The sequence below is a fragment of the Mesocricetus auratus genome, unplaced genomic scaffold (assembly GCF_017639785.1).
Source record: "Mesocricetus auratus isolate SY011 unplaced genomic scaffold, BCM_Maur_2.0 Super-Scaffold_100027, whole genome shotgun sequence".
In the NCBI taxonomy this organism is placed as follows: Eukaryota; Metazoa; Chordata; class Mammalia; order Rodentia; family Cricetidae; genus Mesocricetus; species Mesocricetus auratus.
Genome location: NW_024429208.1, coordinates 3,281,649 through 3,305,558, shown reverse-complemented (window position 1 = coordinate 3,305,558; position 23,910 = coordinate 3,281,649). Strand labels below are relative to the sequence as shown.

Sequence of the window (23,910 nt, the reverse complement as noted above, 5' to 3'; positions counted from 1 at the left end):
CACAATGATCCGAGCGAGGGGCTAAGGATGTAAATGAACACAAAGACAGCAGCTCATTCTTAAAAGGAGAATGGCGTTTATTTTAACAAGAGCGGAGCCTTATACACCAGTGGCAGGCACGGTGGAAAGCCACCAAGGTCAGAAGCCTACGTTCCCAGGGCCCTCCTGCAAAGGGTGGGCCGAAAACAGGAATTAGCCTTTAGACAATAAGGATGGACAGGAAAACAAGAACTTGCATGCAGGCCTCAGTGGGGAGAGGGGACAAGAGGTGTTTTGCTAGAAGCTCCTAGTCACTAGCAAGTCAACAGACCCCCATGGGGGAAAGGTGCAACAAGGCGTGGGCTGCCCACGACTGGCATAACACGCTTTCTTTTAAAAACAAAAACAGAGAAGAGAAAAGGGGGAGACACAACTAGAAGTCAGACCTTAAAATTAGGTTAGAGTTTCTATTCTACACATGCTCAAGTTTTCCTTTCTCACACGGATGCCCTGGTAGACAGCCCCACCCCCAACCCTCAAATCCTGCTACCTCTGCCAAACTCTGTTACATCTGTAACATCTGTGGGACTCTCTCTGTTTCTCCACTCACCCTGTCCTTTTTTTTTTTTTTTTTTTTGGTTTTTTCGAGACAGGGTTTCTCTGTGGCTTTGGAGGCTGTCCTGGAACTCACACTGTAGACCAGGCTGGCCTCGAACTCACAGAGATCCGCCTGCCTCTGCCTCCCGAGTGCTGGGATCAAAGGCGTGTGCCACCAACGCCCGGCCTTTTTTTTTTTTTTTTTAAAGGCAAGGTCTCACTCTGTAGCCCTGTCTGTCCTGGAACTCGCTCTGTAGACCAGGATGGCCTCAAACTCACAGATTTCCTCCTGCCTCTGCCTCCCGAGTGCTGGGATTAATGGCCGGCCCCGCCTTGCAGGGGAGCCCCTTTCCATCAACTTACCCAGTGCAATTACAGGGTGCCTTGGATAGAGTCAAACCAGGGTGAACAGAGGTTTCAGGAGAGAGAAAGGCCTTACAGGATGTTGACTGGGCTGGAAATCTCCCTCAGCCGAGAGGTGTTGACCACCCCTGAGCACAAGGCACCTCGCTTGTCCCATGTCCCCATAAGCCCCCCTATTCTTACCTCAAACCTACCCTGCTTCCTCAGAATTGGGCATGAGGCTAAAAACGTGAGCCCCCTGGTGCTCGGAGTCTCCACTGTCCTTGGCGGCTATCTTCTGATGCCAGAGGGGGCTCCCCTGAGTCAGGTGAACTCAGTTCCCCAAGCACAAGCTTCACACAAGTACCTGTTTAGAACCCAACACAAACTTCCTTTGGTGGCCCGAGTCCACATTCGCCATCCGACCAATCACAGCTCCTCTTACAAACATCGTCAGTATATTCAATCCAATTAAAATTGCCGCCCTGGCACCGAAGGACCAGAAGCCAGGGTTCGTTCGTTTTTAGGACTTTTTTTAAAGTTTTATTTCCATTTAACTACTCAGATGGTTTGCTGTTTTATCTTGTTTTTTGAGACAGAGTCTCACCTATGTAAACACTCACCTTAGACTCCTAGCGATCCTGATCCTCCGGCCCTAGCATCCTGCGGGGTCGGATTTCAGACGTGCATCGCTCAGCCTGGTTAGGTTTTAGCCCCACCCACAGAAACCCAGCAGGAGGAAACCAGCCTGCTTGGATTAGAGACGCCCTTGGGGGGGGGGGGGTCTTGCTCCAGCTGTTACAGCGGCTTGCTACTTCTCCATCAGGAGAGGGCTTGCTACTTCTCCATCAGGAGAGGGCTTGCTACTTCTACCTTAGGACTTGGACCTAGAGGCTGGAATGCCCGTCCACTCCAGTTTAAGTGTCTGTAATGCGTCTTCTGTCTCCAAGGCAGAGTTATATCCGGTAAAGTTGCACAGGACTGAGTGGTCACGCAGTGTGACCATTCACAGCAGGTTAGGCGATTAAGAGAGACAGCTCAGCCAGGTCAAGGTTCGCGCGCACGAGCATAGTAAAACTTATAAAGAAACAAAAAATCGCCCCCAAACTCAAAAGCCTTTCTCTCCTTTCTACCTGGAATTAGGGTCAAACCTAGCAGGTGCAGGGTCATCGCGGCCACGCCCTTTAATCCTGGCAGTGCTGAGCCAGCCCTCGGTCCCCGCCCTGAGCCAGCCAGCTGTCCCGCAGTGGGCAAGGATGGCAGAGGAGGAGGGAGGTGTGGAGGAGGGGGATGTGTTCCTGGCGTTCGCCCAGGGTCCCACTCCCCCTCGGGGCCCCCTGCGGCGCGCTCTGGACAAGGTCTTCCTCGCCTTCTTGGTCCTCTTCCTGACGCTGCTGATGCTGGAGGCTGCTTACAAACTGCTGTGGCCCCTGCCGTGGGCCACGTTTCGGGACTGGCTCCTGAAGACACCTGAGGAGGAGGCGGCGCTGGAACTGTGAGCGGCTCCCTATAGACACCCTGTCCTTGCTGCTGAGGTAAGAAAGGAGGCTTCGGAGAGATCGGGGTGGGATCTCAGATGTTTATGTAAACGTGTGTCTGTTTGTGTGCCCTTGAGTGCAGGTGCTCACAGAGGCTACAGCGTGTTGGATCCTCTGGGGCTGGAGTTACAGTGGGAACTGGGAACCAGGCTCTATATCCTCTGCAACACACACACACACACACACACACACACACACACACACACACACACACACACACACACACACACACACACTTTTTCTCCTGCCGCTCCCCCCCCCCAGACAGGGTTTCCCTGTGTAGCTATGGAGCCTGACCTGGAACTGACTTTGTAGACCAGAGATCCGCCTGCTGAAAGGCACCTGCCACTACCACCCGGCCAAATCTAAACTTTTTTTTTGAGACAGGGTTTCTCTGTATTGCTTTGGAGGCTGTCCTGGAACTCGCTCTGTAGACCAGGCTCGCCTGGAACCCACAGAGATCTGCGCCTGCCTCTGCCTCCCCGAGTGCTGGGATTAAAGGCGTGTGCCACCACCGCCCGGCTAAATTTAAACTTCTTTTTTTTTAAAGCTTTTTTTTTTCCTTTTAAGGTTTTACAATGTTCTACATACATTGTCTCCATGCCAGAAGAGGGCACCAGATCTCATTACAGATGGTTGTGAGCCACCATGTGACTGCTGGGAATTGAACTCAGGACCTCTGGAAGAGCAGCCACTACTTTTAACCTCTGAGCCATCTCTCCAGCCCCCTAAATTTAAACTTCTTATATGCATACAATGTATTTTGATCATATTCAGTCACCAGACATCTTCTTCCCCTTTATACGGTCATGTCTTACACACACGAGCACGCACACACACATGAGCACACACACACACATCTGTATACATGTAGTATGTAAATTTAAATCCAGAACCCACATATGAGGGAATAAAACAAATAATTTATCCTTTTGCATGTATCTTATTTTGTTTAGGGTGACTTCCATTTCCTTTGTCTCCCTGGCAAATGTCACGATTTAAGTTTTCTTCCCAGCTAAGGCCCTGCTGGACATGTGGGCCACATTTTTTTTTGTCTGTTGGTGAACATGTAGGCTGCTTCCATTTTTTTTTTTTAATTTTGGTTTTTCAAGACAGCGTTTCTCTGTGACTTTGGAGAGTGTTCTGGAACTCATTCTTGTAGACCAGGCTGGTCTCGAACTCACAGAGATCTGCCTACGTCTCTTCCTGAGTGCTGGGGTTAAAGGCGTGCGCCTGCGGCGAGCTGTACGGCAATAAACATGACCGTGCAGGTGACTGTGGTGTTCTAAGGCTTCAGGAGTGACACGGCTGGGACATGTTTGGTCTCAGGCAGTGCATGTGTCCAGAAGTGATAACCTTGGCCCACCTCAAATTGGACAGTGGGAGGGTTTCTGGCAGCCAGATAAAAAGCCGGAATTCCTTAGGAACTTGTGAGCAGGTTGCTGTCTGCAAAAAGGACTTATTTCCCTTGCCTCTGGACAAAGGGACATAGGCTCTCTGTTGACATGTACCTATGGCGCCTCTCAGCATATCAGAGCCCTTGCTGGCCACCAGGTCCCTGCGGTCCCTATTCATAAGTACCCCTTAGATAAGCGAAAGCCCAAGGCTGGCATCCTGGCCCCTCTCACAGCTTCCCTAAACTCCCAGACCCACTCCAGCCCAGGGCTCTGTCCCCCCAGCTACCATCCACCTTTAACCTTATTCGTTCCCGGCATGAGGCTCCCAACTCCCGCCCCAGGGGTCAGTTGTGCCCTTCTGGTCTTCGTGGTCATCAGACGCACAGGGTGTACATACATACACGCAGGCAAAACACCCACACACATAAGATAAAGTTCTTCTGAGTAACTGGAATTATTACAAGAACAGAAGCGACCAAACAGTGTAAAGCTCATGCTTATTTTTATTCATTATATTAATGTATCCTGGTCATGGTCACCTCCATTACTCCCCACATCCCCCTCACCCCCAAGTCAGTCAGCACTCTTCCCCCATCTTCCAGATCTTACATTTATCCCTCCAACCTCGTCTTCCATGTTCTCTCAGCCTCGGGCGCCATGAGCAAGTCTGAGGTATCGGGAAATGAAAGACAAGGGGTCCTGTCGTTTGTGCTAAGAGAACACGTGTGCTGCCTTTGTTGCCAGGAGAATGTGTGTGTGTGTCTTTATTGCAAGTACTAAGAGGTCTCTCCCTATTGTAGAGAGGGAACAGCCTTATATACAGGCTTACAGCACAGTAGAAAAACCCCAGGTGGAAGAGAGCGTGTTTTCCTTCTGCTGGATGTTGAAGTCAGTGGGGCAAGGTCAGGGCAGGAAGCCAGGACTAGAGAACAGGATGCACTTGGACTGGAAAACAGGATGGGCTTGTTTGTCCCGCGCTCTATCTCGCCCGCAAGAATGACGCGGCACACGATCAGGATCCTTCTGGAGTAAGCTTTATTGCTCCTGAGAGGAGGAGCATAAGCTATCACAAAGCGAAGACCCCACGCCCTAACGGGACTCTCCTTATATAGAGAGTTTCTCTCGCCTCGGACGTGGCAGTTAATTACTGGTCCAATTATGTCACCCGAGGTGACGTAAGGCACAGGCACCCCCGGCCTCGTGGGCAGGGAGCTCCTGCTCATGCGCAGCAGGGTTGTCATTGCAACTGTCAGGCGGATGTCAGCGCCATCTCGCCATGGCGTGGTTCCAGGGCAGCGCCCAACATCTCCCCCTTTTTATTTTAATAAAAGCACACAAAAGTGTCCCAACTGGGCTGCATAGGCTAAAACACCCATCCTCGTGCAATGCAACAAAGTCGCTGAGGGTGCAAGGGCTGTTCTGCCGACAGCTAATGGCCACCTCGTCACCAGAGACAGAAACCAGATGAATGGCCTACATCCGTTGATCACCGTCAGGCTCTGCAGCCCATCAGGGTTCGAAACAGATGAATATACCCCATATAGCACCTTTCCGCGTGCAATGAGACGAGCTCAGCGGAGTGCAAAGGCTGCAATATCAATGATCACCTTCTCTGGTGCAAATGTCCAAAACATTTCGGACTCAGAGGTGCAAAGGCTGATCTATTGAAGCAGGGGCAGAGAAATATAGCCGGAGTCTGCCAAGGTGACAGGGAAAGCCAGAATGAAATGGGGATAATCAAAGGCTATTCTCCACGCTTTAACATGGTGAGCCAGACCTCCGCCGAGGCCCCATACTCTAGAGCCGCGAGTGCCTGTGTAATCATGACTTTATCTGTTTTTGCCTTTTTGAACATTTTGCAAAACAAAAAGAATAAAATTGCCATTCCGAAGCAGAGAAACATCCCGAAGCAGAGAAACATCCCGAAGAGTCCCACCCCCACCCATTCCTTGAAATAAGAGAAGACAGAAGAGATCCATGACGACAGTCCTTCTTGTAGGGAGACATCAATTCTGGTGGATCGCTGTTCTCAAGTCCTGCAGTATCTGTTCAAATTCGAATGTCCAATTCTGTAAAATGAACTGAGAAAGACTTTTGGACAAATTAGCCGCTCTAATAAAATTTTCATATTGTATTGATGTAACACAAAGTCCAGGCATTTTATATTCACATCCTAACTGCGCCAATTGCCATAAAATATCCAATTGTTCTTGAACCAGGTCGATGCGCTGATTAACCAGCATCAACCCTCCCTGAATTTGAGTATTTGCCGAACTTTGTCGGTCGAGCGCCACTGATACTGATGATGAAAGACCATCAAGAGTATCTGCCGTTTGTACAGATGTGGATAGGGCCATTGCCGAGGCGGTCACAGAGGCAGCCACTGCTGTAGTGGCCACAATGGCTACAATTATGGCCGAGATGCCGAAATCTCTTTTTGTGCGTAGCAGAGACAAGCTACTCGGGGCTTTCACCGGCACGGGCACAAACCTCGGCATTCTAGTCACCACAGCATAAGAATATTTCGTGGCATCCCAGCATAATGTATAAAAGCAGCTCTTGGTATCACATCTTAATTCTTCATTCTCACCTATAAAATTATTGCTTACAATCCATAAAAAGGGGGGCCAAACACAAACTGGTGATGGGGCATATTCTTTTCTAATAAATTCTTTATGCTTCATATCTGAAGCTTGCCAAGTGCCGGAGCCAGATCCCCCGAAAATTTGCCCTTCCAATTGTAAGAGATTTGTCCTTTTTCCCCAGCTCCTCCTCCTATCATTACCATAGGAGTCAAAGGGATTGACCCAAGTTGTCAAGGGTGTCATATTCAAAAAATGATGCCCTAGGCTGGGTGAGAAAGTGAAGGTATTAGGGCCTACCCAGTGTTAATACCTAGATTGACATTCAGTCCAAGGCAGGATATACTCTTCTGATTGAATCCCTTTACAAAATGGGGCTAACTTTGGCTGATCATGGGGAGTAGCATTAGTACTAACCGGCAGCGCCCAACATCGGATGCATTGGCTACAATCTCTAAATCAGTTCCCCAACTAGCCTCACCTTGCCAGGCAGCCGATTGATTCCTCAAATTAACACAGTTAATACTATTTTTATTATCATTTACTTTGGAAAAATGAAAGCATAAGCTTCCTCTTAAGGAGAGGGAGCGATTTTCTTGTACTGCATGAATCTGATTATCTTGGGGCAAATAAGCTAGCCCTAGCTCTTTATTGGTGAAAAAAAAAATCTAGGAAACACTTGTGCATTATACATCACCGGCATGGGGAGGGGAAAGGTCGACATGATTCCCCATCTTCTTTCTCCTGTTGCCCTCCAGGCTTGAGCCATGATCATTATCATCAGGGTTCCCCATCTTACGAATGAGTCTTTCCGGAACCCAGAACGGATTGTCTTCATCCTGTGGAAAAACACAGACAGCTCCCCTGGACCTTATCAGGATAGGATCCGGGCCTTTCCATTGATTAGTTAGCACATCTTTCCATTTCACCCATTCCTTGGGCCTTTTAGGTTCTGTGCAATGTCGCTCAGCCGCACTCATCCCTGAATCATCCAAGTTCAAAAATTCAGGGTAAAGAGTGACATGGCTATGGCCACTCTCGGTCCAGGGGGTAGCTCCATTATTGCTCCCCTTTTTGCTTTAATAAATATGATTTAAGTGTCCGATGTGCTCTCTCAATGATGCCCTGACCTTGAGGATTATAGGGCAATCCAGTAATATGAGTAACTTGCATTTGTGCACAAAATTGTTTAAATTTTTGTGAAGTATAGGCAGGCCCGTTGTCGGTTTTAAGACAGCGGGGTTTGCCCCAGGCACTCCAGGCCTCAAGACAGTGCTGAATCACATGAGAAGCCTTCTCCCTGAAAGTGGGGTGGCAAAAAATATTCCAGAACAAGTATCAACAGAAACATGTATATATTGCAATTTACCAAAAGGGACATAATGGGTAACATCCATTTGCCAAACTTGTAAGGGGATCAAACCTCTCGGGTTAATTCCTCGATGGGGGACAGGCAAAAACTGACAGCAATTTTGACATTGTATCACTATATCTCTAGCTTCTTTTCTGGTTAAAGAAAAGCGTCTGCGTAATGTCTCTGAAGTAACATGAAATTTATTATGAAATTCTTTTGCAGCTATTATGGGTGAAGAAAGCGCAACAGCTGCAAGTCTAGTGGCTTGATCAGCGAGCGTGCTCCCTTTGCCATGGGGCCGGGAAGACCAGAATGAGCTCTTATGTGTTCAATAAAGAAAGGATGCCGCCTTTGCAGCAGAGCAGCTCTAATGGCTTCAAATATGTGAGCCACCTTACTAGAAGGTCTAATCAACCCGGCAGTTTCAAGAATTTTAACTGCATTAACTACATATAATGAATCTGAAACAATATTAAGTGGGCCCATAAATTGTTGTAAAACTTCTAATACCACGAGGCATTCAACGACTTGTGGGGAAGATTCAGGAAAATGTTTTATATAAGTCATATCATTTACAACATAGGCCCCTTGTCCTGTTTTAGAACCATCTGTATATACTACTATCCCATTCTTAATTGGGGTATTAGAGGTAATTTTTGGGAAAACTAAAGGCTGGGCCAAAGCAAACTGTAAAAGTGGATGCCTGGGATAATGATTATCAAAGGTCCCTGAAAATGAAGCACATAGGACTGACCAGTCGCTAGAGGTGGCGGCCAAAACCTGTATTTGATCCGGAGTATAGGGGCTAACAATGATATTAGGCTCCAGACCAAAGTATTCTATTGTCATTTTAATGCCTTTTATAACCAATTGTGCAACAGCAGCTGGATACCAATCAACAATTTTAGCAGGGGAAGCTCGAGGATGGACCCAGCATAAAGGCCCTTGTTGCCAAACAACGGCGGTGGGTAGACCTTGTGTGTTCAAGACACATAACAAAATTGGCTGGGTATAATCTATCCTATCCAGCTGGGCCTGAGTTATAGCTTTCTCGACTTTGCAAAGAGCCTCGCTTGCCGAGGGATCCAATTTCCTTGGGGAGGTGATATGCGGGTCCCCTTCTAAAATATCAAATAGAGGTTTCAATTCAATGGTGGGAATTTTTAAAAAAGGTCTTAGCCAATTAATATCACCCAATAACTTTTGAAAATCATTTAGAGTTTGTAACTTATCTTTTCTAATTTCAACCTTCTGTGGTCTAATGAAATCAGGTCGGATAACCGAGCCCAGGAATGATCCGGAGTCGGTTATTTGTACCTTTTCAGTGGCTAGGGAAAGTCCCCATTGACTTAATTGCTTTTGTAAGACAGGGAACATTTGCTGTAAAACTGTAAGATCTTGATGACATAACAGCACATCATCCATATAATGGATAGACAGGACCTGCGGGAACTGTCTTTTAACTGGGGCAAGTGCCTGATCAACAAAGAGCTGACAGATGGTTGGACTATTGGCCATTCCCTGAGGCAAAACTTTCCATTGGTATCTCTTATCTGGTTCTGCATGATTTAAAGAAGGTACCGTAAAGGCAAAACGCGGGCGATCAACGGGATGTAAGGGTATGGAGAAAAACAGTCCTTAATATCTATGATCAGAAGGGGCCACCCTTTTGGCAGGGCAGTGAGTAGAGGCAATCCTCGCTGGACCGGACCCAATAGTAACATTTGTACATTAATGGCCCTTAGGTCATGCAACAAGCGCCATTTTCCCGATTTCTTTTTGATAACAAAAATCGGAGTATTCCAAGGCGAAGTGGATGGTTCTATATGACCAAGGCAAAGCTGTTCTGTAATTATTTTCATGATGGCATTCAGTTTCTCGGAGGTTAATGGCCACTGAGGAACCCATACCGGGTCCTCCGTCTTCCATGGTATGGGTCGTGCTGCCTCAGTGGCGCTCAAGAAAAAACCCAAGCCCGTTTTACCTTCATGAGGTCGGGGTGATATAGGGCGGGGATTGCCTTGCTCAAGACGTCCCAAGCCCCGGCCTTCTTGAAACCCCATCTTTTCCATCATGTTTCTAACTGAGGGCGAATAATTATTGGTTAAGGTAAGGCCCATTTCTGTTAGGATGTCTCTACCCCATAAATTAACTGGTAAGGGTAAGACATAGGGGGTAAATTGGCCTCTCAGTCCTTCTGAGGATTCCCAAGTTAGGGCACTAGAGCTGATGTCAGGGCTGGATTGATATCCCAGCCCCTGTAGAGAATGAGAGGACTGTGTGACCGCCCAACTTTTTGGCCACCAATGTGTTGAAATAATACTTTTGTCAGCCCCTGTATCCAAAATGCCCTCAAAACTTTTGCCATTAATTCTAAGAGTTAACTTAGGCCTTGTATTTAGTGCCACAGTTAAATAGGCCGAGTCCGTCCCTGTGGATCCCATCGGACCTTTTATATCTTGTGAAATTTGATCTTTTGCTGGAAGCAATACAAGCTGAGCTATCCTATCCCCCTTATGGATGGAGAAAACACCTTGGGGGCTGGAACAAAGAATTTGAATATCTGGAATATGGTGGTTATCAATTATTCCAGGATGTACAATTAGTCCCTGCGCAGTAAGGGCACCACGGCCTATTATAAGTCCTATCATACCATCAGGCAATGGGGGATGCAAAGGTGCCGCAGGCACTGGATGGACCCCCATATGTGGCATTAGTAGGACTGAGGTGGCGGCACGCAAGTCCATCCTGACGTCTCTTGTGGAGTCGTCTCCTCCTCGGAACTGGCCTTGGCAAACTGAGTCCCGTATCTTTGCGGGCCCCGGGATCGGGGGCCCACCTGGCCGTTTTTTGGCTCTTGGTCAGCTGTACCTGGTTTACGGGGGGGAAGGAGATTGCCCTTAAGGTCTCTTATGGATCTGCATTGGCTTGCCTTATGGTAGCCTTTCCCACATCTGGCACAGATAGTATCCTGACCCTTTTTTAGAGCTCGACATTCTTTTTTTAGGTGCCCTGGCTTTCCACAATTAAAACAGAGCCTCCGATCCTTGAAGCCCGTCGGCTTTCTTTGTGATTGAAGAATGGCAGCCGCCAAGCCTGCATTAGTAAGCGGTCCTCCGAGTTCTCTGCATACCCTGAGCCAATCATCCAAACCTTTTCCTTTCCTAGGGGCAATTGCTGTTTTACATTCTTGTGTAGCCTGCTCGAAGATGAGCTGTTCTATCAACGGCTTAACCTGCTCTGTATCTCCAAAAATTCTTCCTGCCGCTTCCGTCATCCTTGCCACAAAATCGGAAAACGGCTCCTGAGGTTGTTGTATAATCTTGGTAAGTTGTCCACCTGCCTTCCCTTTCTGCGTAAGTGACTTCCATGCCCTAATTACCAGGGTGGCTATTTGAGCATATGCGCCCCAAGGGTAATTAATTTGGTTCACAGCATAGACTCCTTGTCCTGTAAGCAGATCGAAATTCCATTCTCTCTGCTCTGGGGTGAGTGCTATGGCGTTAGCCCTCGCCTGTGACTGGGCAGCCTCATGCCATAATGCTCTCCATTCCATATATTGCCCCATATTTGGTAATACTGCCTTCACCACCATCTGCCAATCGGCAGGAGTTAGGGGATCCAAGGCAAGCCTTTCTATCTGCATAATAGTAAAGTTGGCATTAGGTCCATAATTACGAACCGATTCTGCCAATTCTTTTATCTGTTTATACTCAACCGGAGTATGTACCCGCCCTCCATTCTCTACTTCGAAAACGGGGAAGGTGAGATGGACCTTTCTTCTAATTTTTTCAGGTAAAAAGGAGAAACTATGTAAACGCCCTTCATAAGGGGGGGGAGAGAGCGGCATAGGCGGAGCAGATGGAGTTGCTATCGCTTTTGCTGAGGCCTTGCCCTTGGGTAGCAGTTTAGAGAAAAACTCCCCATCCGGGTGATATCTCTCCGCCTCGTACTTTGTAGCCTCTTCTTCTAGTTCTGTCTCATCTCCAGGGCCTAGAGAGTCTTGTTCGGAATCAGAAGACTCAGAACTGGCGGAGCTGCCGAGGTTCAGCGCCTCCAGTTCTTTAAAAGGATACATTTGACCTGTCCCTTTAGTGGAAAGGCCAGGAAGGGCATCTGGTTTTGCTATAATGTTCTCTCCTAAAACAGGAGGGCTCTTTTTCTTAGTTTTTCTTTTGTATACCTCCGTTTTCTCGCGCGCGCCTGACCTCTCACTACGTTCGGTTTCTGACATGCTATCCTGGGTTACCTCGAGAATGGCCTGACCCTCTACAACGGCCGCCTGGCAAGCTTCATCCTCAATACAGTTCTTCACTAGTTTCCATACTGCCTTGGTCCCTATCCTTAGGTCTCTTTGCTCTAGGTGTCGATCAAGATCCCTCCCCAACTTATTCCATGATGCCAGGGTGAGAGAGCCAGAAAGGGCATACCAGGGTGCCACACGATCGACCTCCTTGACAAAGCTCCGTAACGTCTTTCTGTCAACCTTGATATTCCTCTGCTTTAATACAGTCTCCAAGGTAGTTAATATGGATTGAGAGGACCCCATGGTGGCTGCAGCTTATCTACGTCTGACTAATCACCACCGTTACCAATGGTACAGATGACCGCGGCTTATCTACGTCCGTCTTACAGCAAATGGGGAAAAACGAAAGCAAAGGACAGAAGAGACTGTTCAGGCCCCTTTATCTACAGGAGGCTTAGGTGACCAGTATAAAGAAGACAAGAACAATACCAAGGAGGACGATTGCTTCAGGCAAACCCTCCCAAGGCGGAGACAACCCCAGACCAAAGTCCCAGATCAGCATACCTCTCCGAACTTACCTGCCTGCAGTTCTGAATCCTCCTCGTTTCCAAGGGGTCTTCGATGGTGCGGACGATGGCTTGGTCAGTTTCCCGGGTTTCGGCACCAGTTGTCCCGCGCTCTATCTCGCCCGCAAGAATGACGCGGCACACGATCAGGATCCTTCTGCAGTAAGCTTTATTGCTCCTGAGAGGAGGAGCATAAGCTATCACAAAGCGAAGACCCCACGCCCTAACGGGACTCTCCTTATATAGAGAGTTTCTCTCGCCTCGGACGTGGCAGTTAATTACTGGTCCAATTATGTCACCCGAGGTGACGTAAGGCACAGGCACCCCCGGCCTCGTGGGCAGGGAGCTCCTGCTCATGCGCAGCAGGGTTGTCATTGCAACTGTCAGGCGGATGTCAGCGCCATCTCGCCATGGCGTGGTTCCAGGGCAGCGCCCAACACTTGTTGACTTAACAGCGACTCACAGAGACCCTGTTGTCACGTCTGCTGCGCGGCCTATGTCCGAGAACGTGCGGAGGGTGTCGGGTATTGACAACACAGAGACTCGTTCAATGATATAAAGAAAACTTTAAACAGGCTCCAAAAAGGTTCAAGAAAACCTCCTAAGAAAAGCTCCCACCAGAGAAGCTTCTGCTCTCTCCTCTCCCCTGGCTGGTTCTGCTCTGACACCAGAGGTGGATGTGTGTGGGTTTTTGAAGGTGCGGTTAGTCTTTGGACAAAGTCGAGGTCAGGGCGGTTTCCGTGGGAAGGCCTTTCCCAGGAACTTATTGTATCATTTTTAGTAAACAGGTTTTTACTAAACATTGTCTTACAGCTGCCTACTCCCAGGCAGAAGGGGAAGTGGCCAGGAACTTATTGTATCGTTTTTAGTAAACATGTTTTTACTAAACATTGTCTTACAGCTGCCTACTCCCAGGCAGAAGGGGAAGTGGGTCTCTGCTCAAGGTCTGGTGTTCCCACAATTCACCCCTTTTTATTTTCAAATGAGGCACTCCTGGCTTAGGTCAAGTAGGGTCACCCTCCCTTTCCCGTCTTTGGGGGACCTTGAACCCCTGTTTTAGGTGGGAGGGGTCTTCCCCACAGGTTGCCCGTCATCGGAGATACCCCAACCTTAAATCATCTGTAACCAACCTTCATGGCTATCGGGATTGCCATGGGCTAAGCTAAGCAATACTTGGTTACGGATCTCTTGTCTCTGGAACAAGGCACGTTTGAGCTCGGCATAAAGCCAGAATGCCTACCGCCACTGCCACCATTTCCAGGACCCCCATTGACATAGCGCCTCTCCATTACCATACCCATCACCAGATCTGGGCCATAACATTCTACCAGCCTTCGTCTGTTACAAGGGTAACCCGCATGTGATTTACATTTACAATTTGATAAAGTTTCCAATCGTTTTAAGATCTGCTCAGGAAAGCATTTAGAAAGTGCACTTGCACAGATACATTAGGTACAATCATTGATGTTACACATGTAGCATTACGAAAAATATGAACAATAGTTGTCGCATTAGGACAAGTTGCATTTCTCCAGAAAAATACACTGGCCTAGTCGTGATTCCAGAAATAGGAACCATCAAGTCTGATATTTCAAGTGACCATGTCCTGTTCAAATACTGAAAAGAGGCTTTTGCCACTCATCATAGTCCATACCAATGTCCAAATGCTTTAAATGGGTCCTTTTTTCTCTGTTGGCTTTACGATGAAAACTCATGGGTCCAGAAGGTTGATGCAGCAGGTCTGTTGAGAAATTGGAAATCTCGAACCGACTGTTTTCTCTCTTTCTTGGGCTCTAGATTCGATGACATCAAGAATCAGGAACACTGATTTAGGAGATCTCACTCAAACTGGCTTAGGTAGGCTCCCATGGTCTCAGGTCCAGTTTTTCTCTGCTCCATGCATCTCACTAAATGGTCTGACAGTTGCTGAAGCTCTATTCCTTTCCTGCAAGAAAACACAAACATGCCCTCGACCCCAAATTAGGGTCTTCTCCACTGTCTAGTGTATGGATGTCTCCATTTGATCTGAGCAATGGTTGCTCAAGTTCCATCATGCCAGAATCTGTCTGAAGCTCACTGGCATTCACATTATAAAATTTTTAAATGAGGAGTGTATTATTTGATGAGTCATGTGGGGACTGGGGACATTATTCCCCCTTTTTTATTTTCTAAAAAAATTTTCTTTTTTGAACTGTTGAAGCTGGACCATAACAGTAGAAGGATTTGTCTACCCTCCTTGGTTAACTATCTAGGTAAATTGGGCTTACTAAATAACTTTTGAAAATTATTTGAAGTCTGTGAGCAGTCTTTCCCAATCTAACCTGTAGAACTCTCACTAGCTGACAAGGCCTCATTTGTATCTTAAATTTTTCTGTTAAAACATTAACAGACTGGCTGGATGTTCCTTTTGGCTATATTTAACACAATCTAGGTAGCTTCTTAACTATTTTTGAAGGGATTTAAGTATCCTTTTAATCATATAATCAGTTCACACTCACGCATTCACAATCACATTTCATACATACCGGTGTGGCCACACCATACATTCAGAACATACATGCATCTTTCAGTCATCCTTTTTCCCTAGGTCATGATTAGTCTGTTGCAATGAAGTTTCCTTAATTGAAATCTATGTAAAAGAACAACTCCAGCCAATCCTTGAACTAAAAAGGTTAAAAAGTCCTATATGTTTTTATCATTCCTCCATTTGAGCTACAGTCATGGGGTACAGCCGTACCTACTCCTTGTAACTCTGTAGATGCAAGGTAGAGAGGCCAGGCTTTTGGCCAAAAGTTTTTAGAGATGACTCACAAAATAGAACTTAAATGTAAACAAAATTTTCCATTCCATATACCTTTGTCTTTTTCTTTTTCTTTACTTAATACCAGTACCTCTTTACTGTTACAAATTTTTTTTCACCCATTTTTTTATCAGGGTTTCTCTGTATTGTTTGAGGCTGTCAGTCCAGCCTGGCCTCGAACTCACAGAGATACGCCTGCCTCTGCCTCCCAAGTGCTGGGATTAAAGGCGTGTGCCACCACCGCCCAGCTTGTTACCAATTTTTTTTTCTCTGTATTATTTGGAGGCTGTCTTGGAACTTGCTCTGTAAATCAGGCTGGCCTTGATCTCAAGAGATCTGCCTGCCTGTGTCTCCCGAGTACTGGGATTAAAGGCGTGTGCTGCCAACGCCCGGCTATTCACCCATTTTCAATCCAACTTTCAACCCAGGATATTCCCTCATGCAAAAAGCCTTAAGATTTACACAATCCACCCTCCAATTGAGGGCCATCTCTCAGGGTCCCCTTACTTTCCTGACCTTTCTCAGGTGAAGGCCTGGAGATTTAATCCAATCCACCCCCCATCTGAGGGCAATCTCTCAGGGTCCCCTTACTTTCCTGACCTTTGTCAGGCGAAGGCCTGGAGATTTAATCCAATCCACCCCCCATCTGAGGGCAATCTCTCAGGGTCCCCTTACTTTCCTGACCTTTGTCAGGCGAAGGCCTGGAGATTTAATCCGGTACCCCTAGCTTGGTACCCCTTTTTAACACATCCACATAGCCTTACTGGCTAGCCTTTTAGATCTCTCAGTTCCCCTTTACTTTCCTGACCTCAGTGGATCAGGCGAAAGACTGGAGATTTTTTATATTTCTTATTTTACCCTTTTTCTTTTTCATTTCTTTTTTTTCTTTTTTCTTTTTTTCTTTTTTTTTTTTGGACTGGGTTTCTATCCTTTTGGAGGCTGTCCTGGAACTTGCTCTATAGACCAGGATGGCCTCATTCCTTCCTATCTCTGCCTCCCGAGTGTTGGGATTAAAGGCGTATGCCACCAACACCCGGCTCTCTGAATATCATAGTAAACATCCTCCCAATCTGGGACATTTAAGCCTTCCCCAGTAATGAACCATGGGCTCCCTCGTTCAATCCATTTTAAAAAGCCTGCCATGGTTGTAGTCCCCTGTTCTTCAAGCAACTTTTTTACGTGATACTGTAATTTAAACTTCCAGGGACTATTTCCCATTGTTTCTTTTCCTATTTTCCTCCATCTGTCCCTAGCTGGCAAACGGGACGACCCTGTCCACTTACCTCGCTTTCACGATCTCGGTGGGACCTCCAATTGTCACGTCTGCTGCGCGGCCTATGTCCGAGAACGTGCGGAGGGTGTCGGGTATTGACAACACAGAGACTCGTTCAATGATATAAAGAAAACTTTAAACAGGCTCCAAAAAGGTTCAAGAAAACCTCCTAAGAAAAGCTCCCACCAGAGAAGCTTCTGCTCTCTCCTCTCCCCTGGCTGGTTCTGCTCTGACCCCAGAGGTGGATGTGTGTGGGTTTTTGAAGGTGTGGTTAGTCTCTGGACAAGGTCGAGGTCAGGGCGGTTTCCGTGGGAAGGCCTTTCCCAGGAACTTATTGTATCATTTTTAGTAAACATGTTTTTACTAAACATTGTCTTACAGCTGCCTACTCCCAGGCAGAAGGGGAAGTGGGTCTCTGCTCAAGGTCTGGTGTTCCCACACCCTGTGGGGGCTGGGATCCAACAGCCTAGGACTTGCTGTCAGTATCTATTTGACTTTGTGTGTATGGATGTTTGGCCTGCGTGCGTGCGTGCGTGTGTGTGTGTGTGTCCATTATGAGCATGCCTATTGGAGTCCCTGGGGCTGGGGGTACAGATGACTGGTCACTGTGTAGGTCCTGGCCGAGCAACAGGTGCTCACAAAGGCTGGGTCCCCCTTCTCACTTTCTTAGGCACCTGCACTCACACCGTGCAGAGACCTCCAGGGACACACACACAAAACAGAAAATAACTGTGAAAAGATAGGGAATCCTCGGAGAGATGGCTCAGATGTTAAGGGCACTGGCTGCTCTTTCAGAGGTTCCCGAGTTCAGTTCCCAGCAACCACATGGTGGCTCGCAACCATTTATAATAGGATCTGATGCCCTCCCTCTTCTGGCCTGCAGGCATACATGCAGACAGTGCACTCATAACTAAAAAAATAATTAAAGAAAAAAAAAGGGGGGCAATCTTCATTTCAGGCATCCACTCAGGAAAACCCATTCTGAGAAACCCAAGGATATGGAAATTATATGGAAATTAAATTCTTCAGTATCTTTAGAGTCCCGTTAACCATTGAAGAACTTTTCTTTTTCCCAATTTAAATGCCGTAAGCTCAACGAACCGGACAGGCAGCGAGATGGGTTTCTTTAAAGCAAGAGCCACTGGGCTTCTTGGTCCCGCAAATCGGCAAGATGCCCACCACCTGAGGAGCGCGGAGGATGCGGAGGCGCGATGTTAGCGCGAAGGGGGCCCACGCATCCTCATCCGCACACCTGCGGCCCTCGCCTCCCTACCCCGCGGGCGTCACAGTCTTCTCCCCCTCCCCTCCTTTTCTCCGCAGCTCTCCCGCAGGAGGAGCAGCCCCGAGGGCTTTCATGAGCCTCCTTTCGTCTCCCGGCGGTTAGCACTGCTCCTCCGCAAGCCCGCGCCAGCTCATCCCGCGCCCCGCCCTGCAAACCCCACCGCGAGGCACAGCCAGGATGACCCTGGGAGGGACAGAGGGCCGCAGTCCCCGCCAGCGGGCTCGCCCGTCACGTCTGCGGTGCAGCCTGGGCCGCGAGTCGCCGACCGCAATAATAACCATACCTCACTGGCGCAGCAGGCTGTGCTCGTTTGTACGCGCGTGTGCAAGCGCCTGGCCATAGAGCCGGGGCTGGTGGGCGGCCTCCAGGTGCGCGCCCCTCTGGAGGGGAAGGGCGAGCGCAGGCCACCGGGCGGGGAAACCAGGCCCGAGGCTCGCACAGTAGCGAGTGCCAGGCTTTGCACCAACCCGGGGCAGGAGAGCAAAGTCTTTTATGTCGTCCCCTGGAGCCCTGCACAGCTGGAGAGAGCCCAGCTCCGAGGTACCCCGCGGGGTGGGGGTGGGGGCTCGACCAGACGGCGTCGGGGAGGCCCGAGGCAGGGAGTTCCTGAGTAGTCGAGTGGTTTCGGGAAGCTCCAGGTTCAAAGAGCTCCACGCCTCCGCCGAGGAAGAGCCCTGCGGGCCAGGCCGGTGCCGTACGGCAACATGGCGCGCCCGGTCTCCCCGAGCCCCGCCCCCTCGGGCGCCTGGGCGCTGCGAGCCGCGTCCCGGGTGGGCGGGTCGCTCGGCACTTCCGGTTCGTGGCCCCCGGGGCGCGTTCCGTACAACAACATGGCCGCCCCCAGGTGTGTCGGGCGGAAGCTCCGCGGCTTCCGGTCCGTAGTGGGGCCTGCGGTGGGGGTTGGGGGGGAAGGAAGGTGGAGGGAACCATGCGAGGTTCTTTGATCCGTGGTGAGGGCATCCTCGAGAGACCGTTTCAGAGGTGGGGGCCGGGCCGTCCGTGCGCGGAGCGGGGGTGGCGGGGCCGGCGTGGCCAGAGCGAGGGGTCGGCGGGGCCTGCGCGCCCAGCGCTCCCCTGCGAGCCCTCCCGGGGACTGAGGCGGCCTGCTCAACTGGGGGCGGGGGACTTGGCGGGAAGCTGAGCCAGGACCGGCCCCACATGGGGCCGGAAGCCCAGGTATCAGGGGTGCTGGGGGTGGGCTCGCCGTCGGTTACTAGTGGCTGAGAATTGGGGGGGCCGACCGGGGTGCGGTGAGAGGGAGGGGACTTAGGGTGAGCATCTCCAGCCTTGAAGTCCCGGCTTGAGGACACCCAGTGGGAGGTGGAAAATGGGGAAGCCTGGAGGCGGGGAGAGAGGAGGGGACCCGGCTTCACCGCGGAGTCCCGGACTTGGGAGTTAGGGAGAAACTCGCAGGAGCTCGGGGCGGTGGTGGCGCACGCCTTTTAATCCCAGCGCTCGGGAGGCAGAGGCAGGTGAGTTCGAGGCCAGCCTGGTCTACAGAGTGAGGTCCAGCTGTTGCACAGAGGAACCCGGCCTTGAAAAACAAAACAAAAAGGGAAAGACTCCAGGTGGAGCCATCGTGGTGTTTGAGGGCGACAGGGGGTACCGACAGGAAAACTCGGAGGCCAGTGTGGGAGTAAGAACAAAACTTCCTAGCTGACAGAGGGGAAAACAAAACTGACAGACCGGAAATTGATGGAGGGGTGGAGTTAAGCTTGGGGATTTCAGATGATCCGGAGGTTTGCCCCCAGAACTGCTTGAAACTTGTAGTTGGTGAAGAGGGGCCTTGAAGACGGTTAGGGCAGGACTGAGCTGTTGGCAGGCCCAGGGCACCTGCTGGAGTGAGGAGGCTCTTCGTGTGACCCCTTCTCTTTCCAGAGTTCTGACTCTCCAACCCTTCCTTCCTTAGGGGGATTTGATCCCCCATGGCCGCCGCTGACAGCATCATTGTGCTGGATGATGACGATGAGGATGAAGCGACTGCTCAACCCGGGCCCTCACAGCTGCCCTCCAATGCGGCCTCACCGGGGCCAGAAGCCTCTGGTCCCTCTGAGTCCCGTGGGGATGGAGGAAGCGGTAACTCAGGTGGCAGGAAGTGCTACAAGGTGGAGAACGAGAGACTGTTTGAAGAGGTAAGCCTTGGGAAAGGCTCCTTTTGTATTTGAGACTGTCTCACTGCCTGCCTGGAACTGTCTAGATGAGGCTGGCCTTGAACCCACAGAGTCCCACCTGCCTCTGCCTCCTGACAGCTGGGATAAAAGCTGTGAACCACTATGACCTGACAGGAGGATGGAAAGGAAAGGGGATTAGCTCTCTCGTTCCGACTTTACCACTAATTCCGTGTTTTTGTTTTTTTTAATGTCTTTGTCTCCCATCCTTTCCACGAACTCTTCAGTTCCTCGAACTGTGTAAGGTGCAGACGTCGGACCACCCTGAGGTGGTCCCATTCCTCTACAAACAGCAGCAGCGTGCCCAGTCTCTGTTTCTGGCCTCTGCAGAGTTTTGCAACATCCTGTCCCGGGTCCTGTCCCGGGCTCGGAACCGGCCAGCTAAGCTCTATGTCTACATTAATGAGCTCTGCACTGTTCTCAAAGCCCATTCAAGTAAGAAGAAGCTGAACTTGGCTCCCGCATCCTCCAGGCCCAGTGACCCCTCTGGCGATAACCCTCCCACAGAGTCCTCCGACCGTGCAAACGCTGCCCCCGGAAACACTGCCCCCGAGGCCTCAAGGACCCGGGGTTCCCGCAGGCAGATCCAGCGCTTGGAGCAGCTGCTGGCGCTGTATGTGGCGGAGATACGGCGTCTGCAGGAGAAGGAGTTGGAACTGTCGGAACTGGATGACCCCGACTCCACGTACCTGCAGGAGGCCCGCCTGAAGAGGAAACTGATCCGGCTCTTCGGGCGGCTGTGTGAGCTGAAGGACTGCTCCTCCCTGACTGGCCGGGTCATAGAGCAGCGAATCCCCTACCGCGGCACACGCTACCCCGAGGTCAACAGGAGCATTGAGCGGCTCATCAACAAGCCAGGGCCTGATGCCTTTCCTGACTACGGAGACGTGCTGAGGGCTGTGGAGAGGGCCGCCACCCGGCACAGTCTCGGCCTTCCCCGACAGCAGCTCCAGCTCATGGCTCAGGATGCCTTCCGGGACGTGGGCGTCAGGCTACAGGAGCGCCGCCACCTTGACCTCATCTACAACTTCGGCTGCCACCTCACAGATGACTACAAGCCAGGTAGGAAGCCGTGGGCATGCCTCCTCGGGTCCCTTAGGTTACGTGGGCTGCGCCCGCGACCCCGCTTTCTCTCCCTCGCACAGGCGTTGACCCTGCACTGTCAGACCCCACGTTGGCTCGTCGCCTTCGGGAAAACCGGAGCTTGGCCATGAGCCGGCTGGATGACGTCATCTCCAAATACGCAATGATGCAAGACCAGAGTGAGGAGGGCGAGAGGCAGAAGAGAAGGGCGCGGCTCCTAGGCAACGCTTCCCGCTCTTCGGGTTCCCCTAAAGCCTCCTTGGATTCGGGTGAGGTACGGAAGGGTCAGCACCTGTCAGAGACCTTGTCCTCCCCCTGCGCTGGCCACCAGGGACTCCAGGGGACTGATGGGGCGAGTGTGGGATCAGTTTAAGAACCAGGGTGGGGCCCGTTTGTGGCCTGCCTACCTAGCATTCCCGAGGTCCGGGGTTTGAGTCCTAGTACTGCCACAGACTCTGGGGAAGGGGATTCCTTACGAGACACTCCTTTGTCCCCCAGGGTCCTAGTGGACTGGCATCCCAGGAATGCGCTACTACCTCCCGAGCTGAGACTGACGACGACGACGACGAGGAGGAGGAGGAGGAGGAGGAGAGTGAGGAGGAGGAGGAGGAGGAAGAGGAAGAGGAGGAAGAGGAAGAGGAGGAGGAGGCCACTGAAGATGAAGATGAGGACCTGGAGCGGCTGCAGGAAGATCAGGGGGGTGAAGAGGAGGAGGAGGAGGAGGAGGAGGAGGAGGGAGGAGGAGCAGGTACATATGTAAGCAGGACAGCATGTGTCATTCTGCTGGCCTTCCCTGCCCTCCGACTCCTCCCCTGCACAGCCGCCTGCCCACTCCTCATGCCTGCCCCCCCTTTCTTTTGCAGGAGATCACAGCCCCACTAGAAGGGACTCAAAAGAGGAACAGCAGCACAGAGGACTGCCAGGGACAGCCGCGTCCCCAGACCCTCCCTGCACAGATGCTGAGAGCAGCCGGGAGCAGTTCCAAGAGCCATTCCTGGGAGAAGAGAGTCCTCTGTCCCAGAGTCTTCAGCTAGAGGACGCCACCCCCTCCCCTGCGGAAAGGGGCGTTTCCTCTTCTAGGAAACAGTCAGAAGATCCCCTTCCCACCATCTTGGAAAACGGGGCAGATGTGGTCACCTCTACGTCCTTCAATGGACGTGTCTCTTCTCACACTTGGCAAAATTCCAGTCCCCCATGCAAGAGACCTCGGAAGGAAAAGCAGCCGCTGGGGTCTGGACCATTGGCAAGCAGGTAAGAGCAGGCGGGAGGCGAGGAGGCAGGCTCTGTGACTGACAGGCCCGAGGGCAGGGTCTTCTGGGGGATACTGGGCGCTCCTCAGCCTGGGGCCCCTTCCCGTCCGTTCTCTCTTCCTTAGCTATGTAGAGAAGCAAACGGCTCAGCAGGGAAATGGGAAGAACCTGGCGGCCTCCATGGCTTCTGTGGCTGACTCCTCCACAAGGGTGGACTCTCCCAGCCATGGCCTGGTGAGCAGTTCCCTCTGCAGCTCTTCTCCGTCCCTGATGACCCAGGCCCCCCGGGCGCAGTCCCCCCGGCCTTATAGTTGTAAGGTAAGTTGGGGGCTGCTGTGTTTCCCTGACAATTCATTTCTTTTTTTGTTTTTCGAGACAGGGTTTCTCTGTGTAGCTTTGGAGTCTGTCCTGGAACTTGCTTTGTAGACCAGGCTGGTCTTGAACTCAGAGATCCACCTGACTCTGCCTCCCGAGTGCTAGGATTAGAGACATGTACCTGGCAACAATTCATTTCTTACTGTCCCTTCCCTCTACGTGGAGGTATTGCACCTCCCACGTCTCTTCTTTCCCCATCCTAGGGGTGTGTGTGTGTGTGTGTGTGTGTGTGTGTGTGTGTGTGTGTTTAGTTTGCACAGCATAGTGGTTTATGCCTTTAAGTCCACCACTCAGGAGGCAGAGACAGGCAGATTTCTGTGAGTTCAAGGCCAACTGTCTTGTCTACACAGTGAGTTCCAGGCTAGTCAAGGTTACATAATGAGACCCCTGCCTTAAGAAAAGAAAAAAGAAAAAAAAGCTGGTTTATTTTTATATGAAAAGGTGTTTCGTCTGCATCTGTCTGTGTACCATGTTTGTATCTGGTGCTCAGTGGAGGCCAGAAGGGGGCACCTGGTCCTCAAGAACTGGGGTTCCAGAAGACAGAGAGTGATTGAGCTGCTGGGTGAGTCTGGGTACCGACCCCAGGTCCTCTGCAAAGCGGCCGGTGCTGCTCGTGGCCGACTCTTCCAGCCCTCCATCCTAGTTTCGTTTTGTTTCCATGTAGCTCTGGCTGTCCTGGAACCCTGCAGAGATCAGCCTGCCTCTGCGTCCCACGACGGCTCGGCCTGCCTCCCTGTCTCTAACCTGACTCCTCCCCCTGCCTCCTCTGCAGATGAGCGTGGCCACGCAGTGCGATCCCGAAGAGATCATCGTGCTCTCAGACTCTGATTAGCGGCCCCTGCTTTCCCTGCCTGGCCTCCAGAATGTTTGGCTGTCCGTCTGAAGATGGCAGGAGGCAGAGGATGGACTGGGCTCCTCCCTCTCGGTGGTGTGTCTTTTGACAAAGAACCAGATTGTTTTACACAGACACATTAATAAACAATGAATTTCTTTTCTTATTGTGTTCTTGTCTTTACCTCGCGTTTCTGCTCCGACGGCTGCCACCGGGTTCAGGGTTCTCCCCGAGTCCTCCCTGACT

General features: G+C 50.6%; 3 protein-coding genes across 9 annotated transcripts; 2 read left to right on the top strand and 1 right to left on the bottom strand.

Moving 5' to 3' along the window:
- Positions 1-1,709: 1,709 nt before the first annotated feature.
- Positions 1,710-11,094, top strand: Smim40 (small integral membrane protein 40). Of its 2 annotated transcripts, none has more exons than XM_040732212.1 (2): positions 1,710-2,453; positions 10,958-11,094. In XM_040732212.1, the coding sequence occupies exon 1, from the start codon at positions 2,175-2,177 to the stop codon at positions 2,415-2,417; it is 243 nt and encodes an 80-aa protein (XP_040588146.1). In that variant the 5' UTR covers positions 1,710-2,174; the 3' UTR covers positions 2,418-2,453; positions 10,958-11,094. The 2 variants fall into 2 exon arrangements, 1 of the variants encoding a protein (XP_040588146.1); XR_005871319.1 differs by lacking the exon at positions 1,710-2,453 and adding an exon at positions 9,512-9,637 and having other exon boundaries at positions 10,958-11,091.
- Positions 11,095-13,060: 1,966 nt separating this feature from the next.
- Positions 13,061-18,916, bottom strand: LOC121134377 (translation initiation factor IF-2-like). Its single transcript, XM_040732533.1, has 3 exons — positions 18,240-18,916; positions 16,690-16,736; positions 13,061-13,071 (listed from the first exon to the last, which is right to left on the bottom strand). Exons 1-3 carry the CDS (start codon positions 18,914-18,916, stop codon positions 13,061-13,063), a joined length of 735 nt encoding a protein of 244 aa, XP_040588467.1.
- Daxx (death domain associated protein) lies at positions 18,359-23,827 on the top strand. 6 transcript variants are annotated; one of them, XM_040732208.1, is made up of 8 exons: positions 18,359-18,496; positions 19,866-20,088; positions 20,352-21,186; positions 21,270-21,481; positions 21,706-21,955; positions 22,071-22,458; positions 22,583-22,775; positions 23,605-23,827. In XM_040732208.1, the coding sequence occupies exons 2-8, from the start codon at positions 19,882-19,884 to the stop codon at positions 23,662-23,664; spliced, it is 2,145 nt and encodes a 714-aa protein (XP_040588142.1). In that variant the 5' UTR covers positions 18,359-18,496; positions 19,866-19,881; the 3' UTR covers positions 23,665-23,827. The 6 variants fall into 6 exon arrangements, with proteins under 6 accessions (XP_040588142.1, XP_012979776.1, XP_012979775.1 ...); XM_013124322.3 differs by lacking the exon at positions 18,359-18,496 and adding an exon at positions 18,837-18,937 and having other exon boundaries at positions 21,706-21,907; XM_013124321.3 differs by lacking the exon at positions 18,359-18,496 and adding an exon at positions 18,837-18,937.
- The last annotated feature ends 83 nt before the right edge of the window (positions 23,828-23,910 follow it).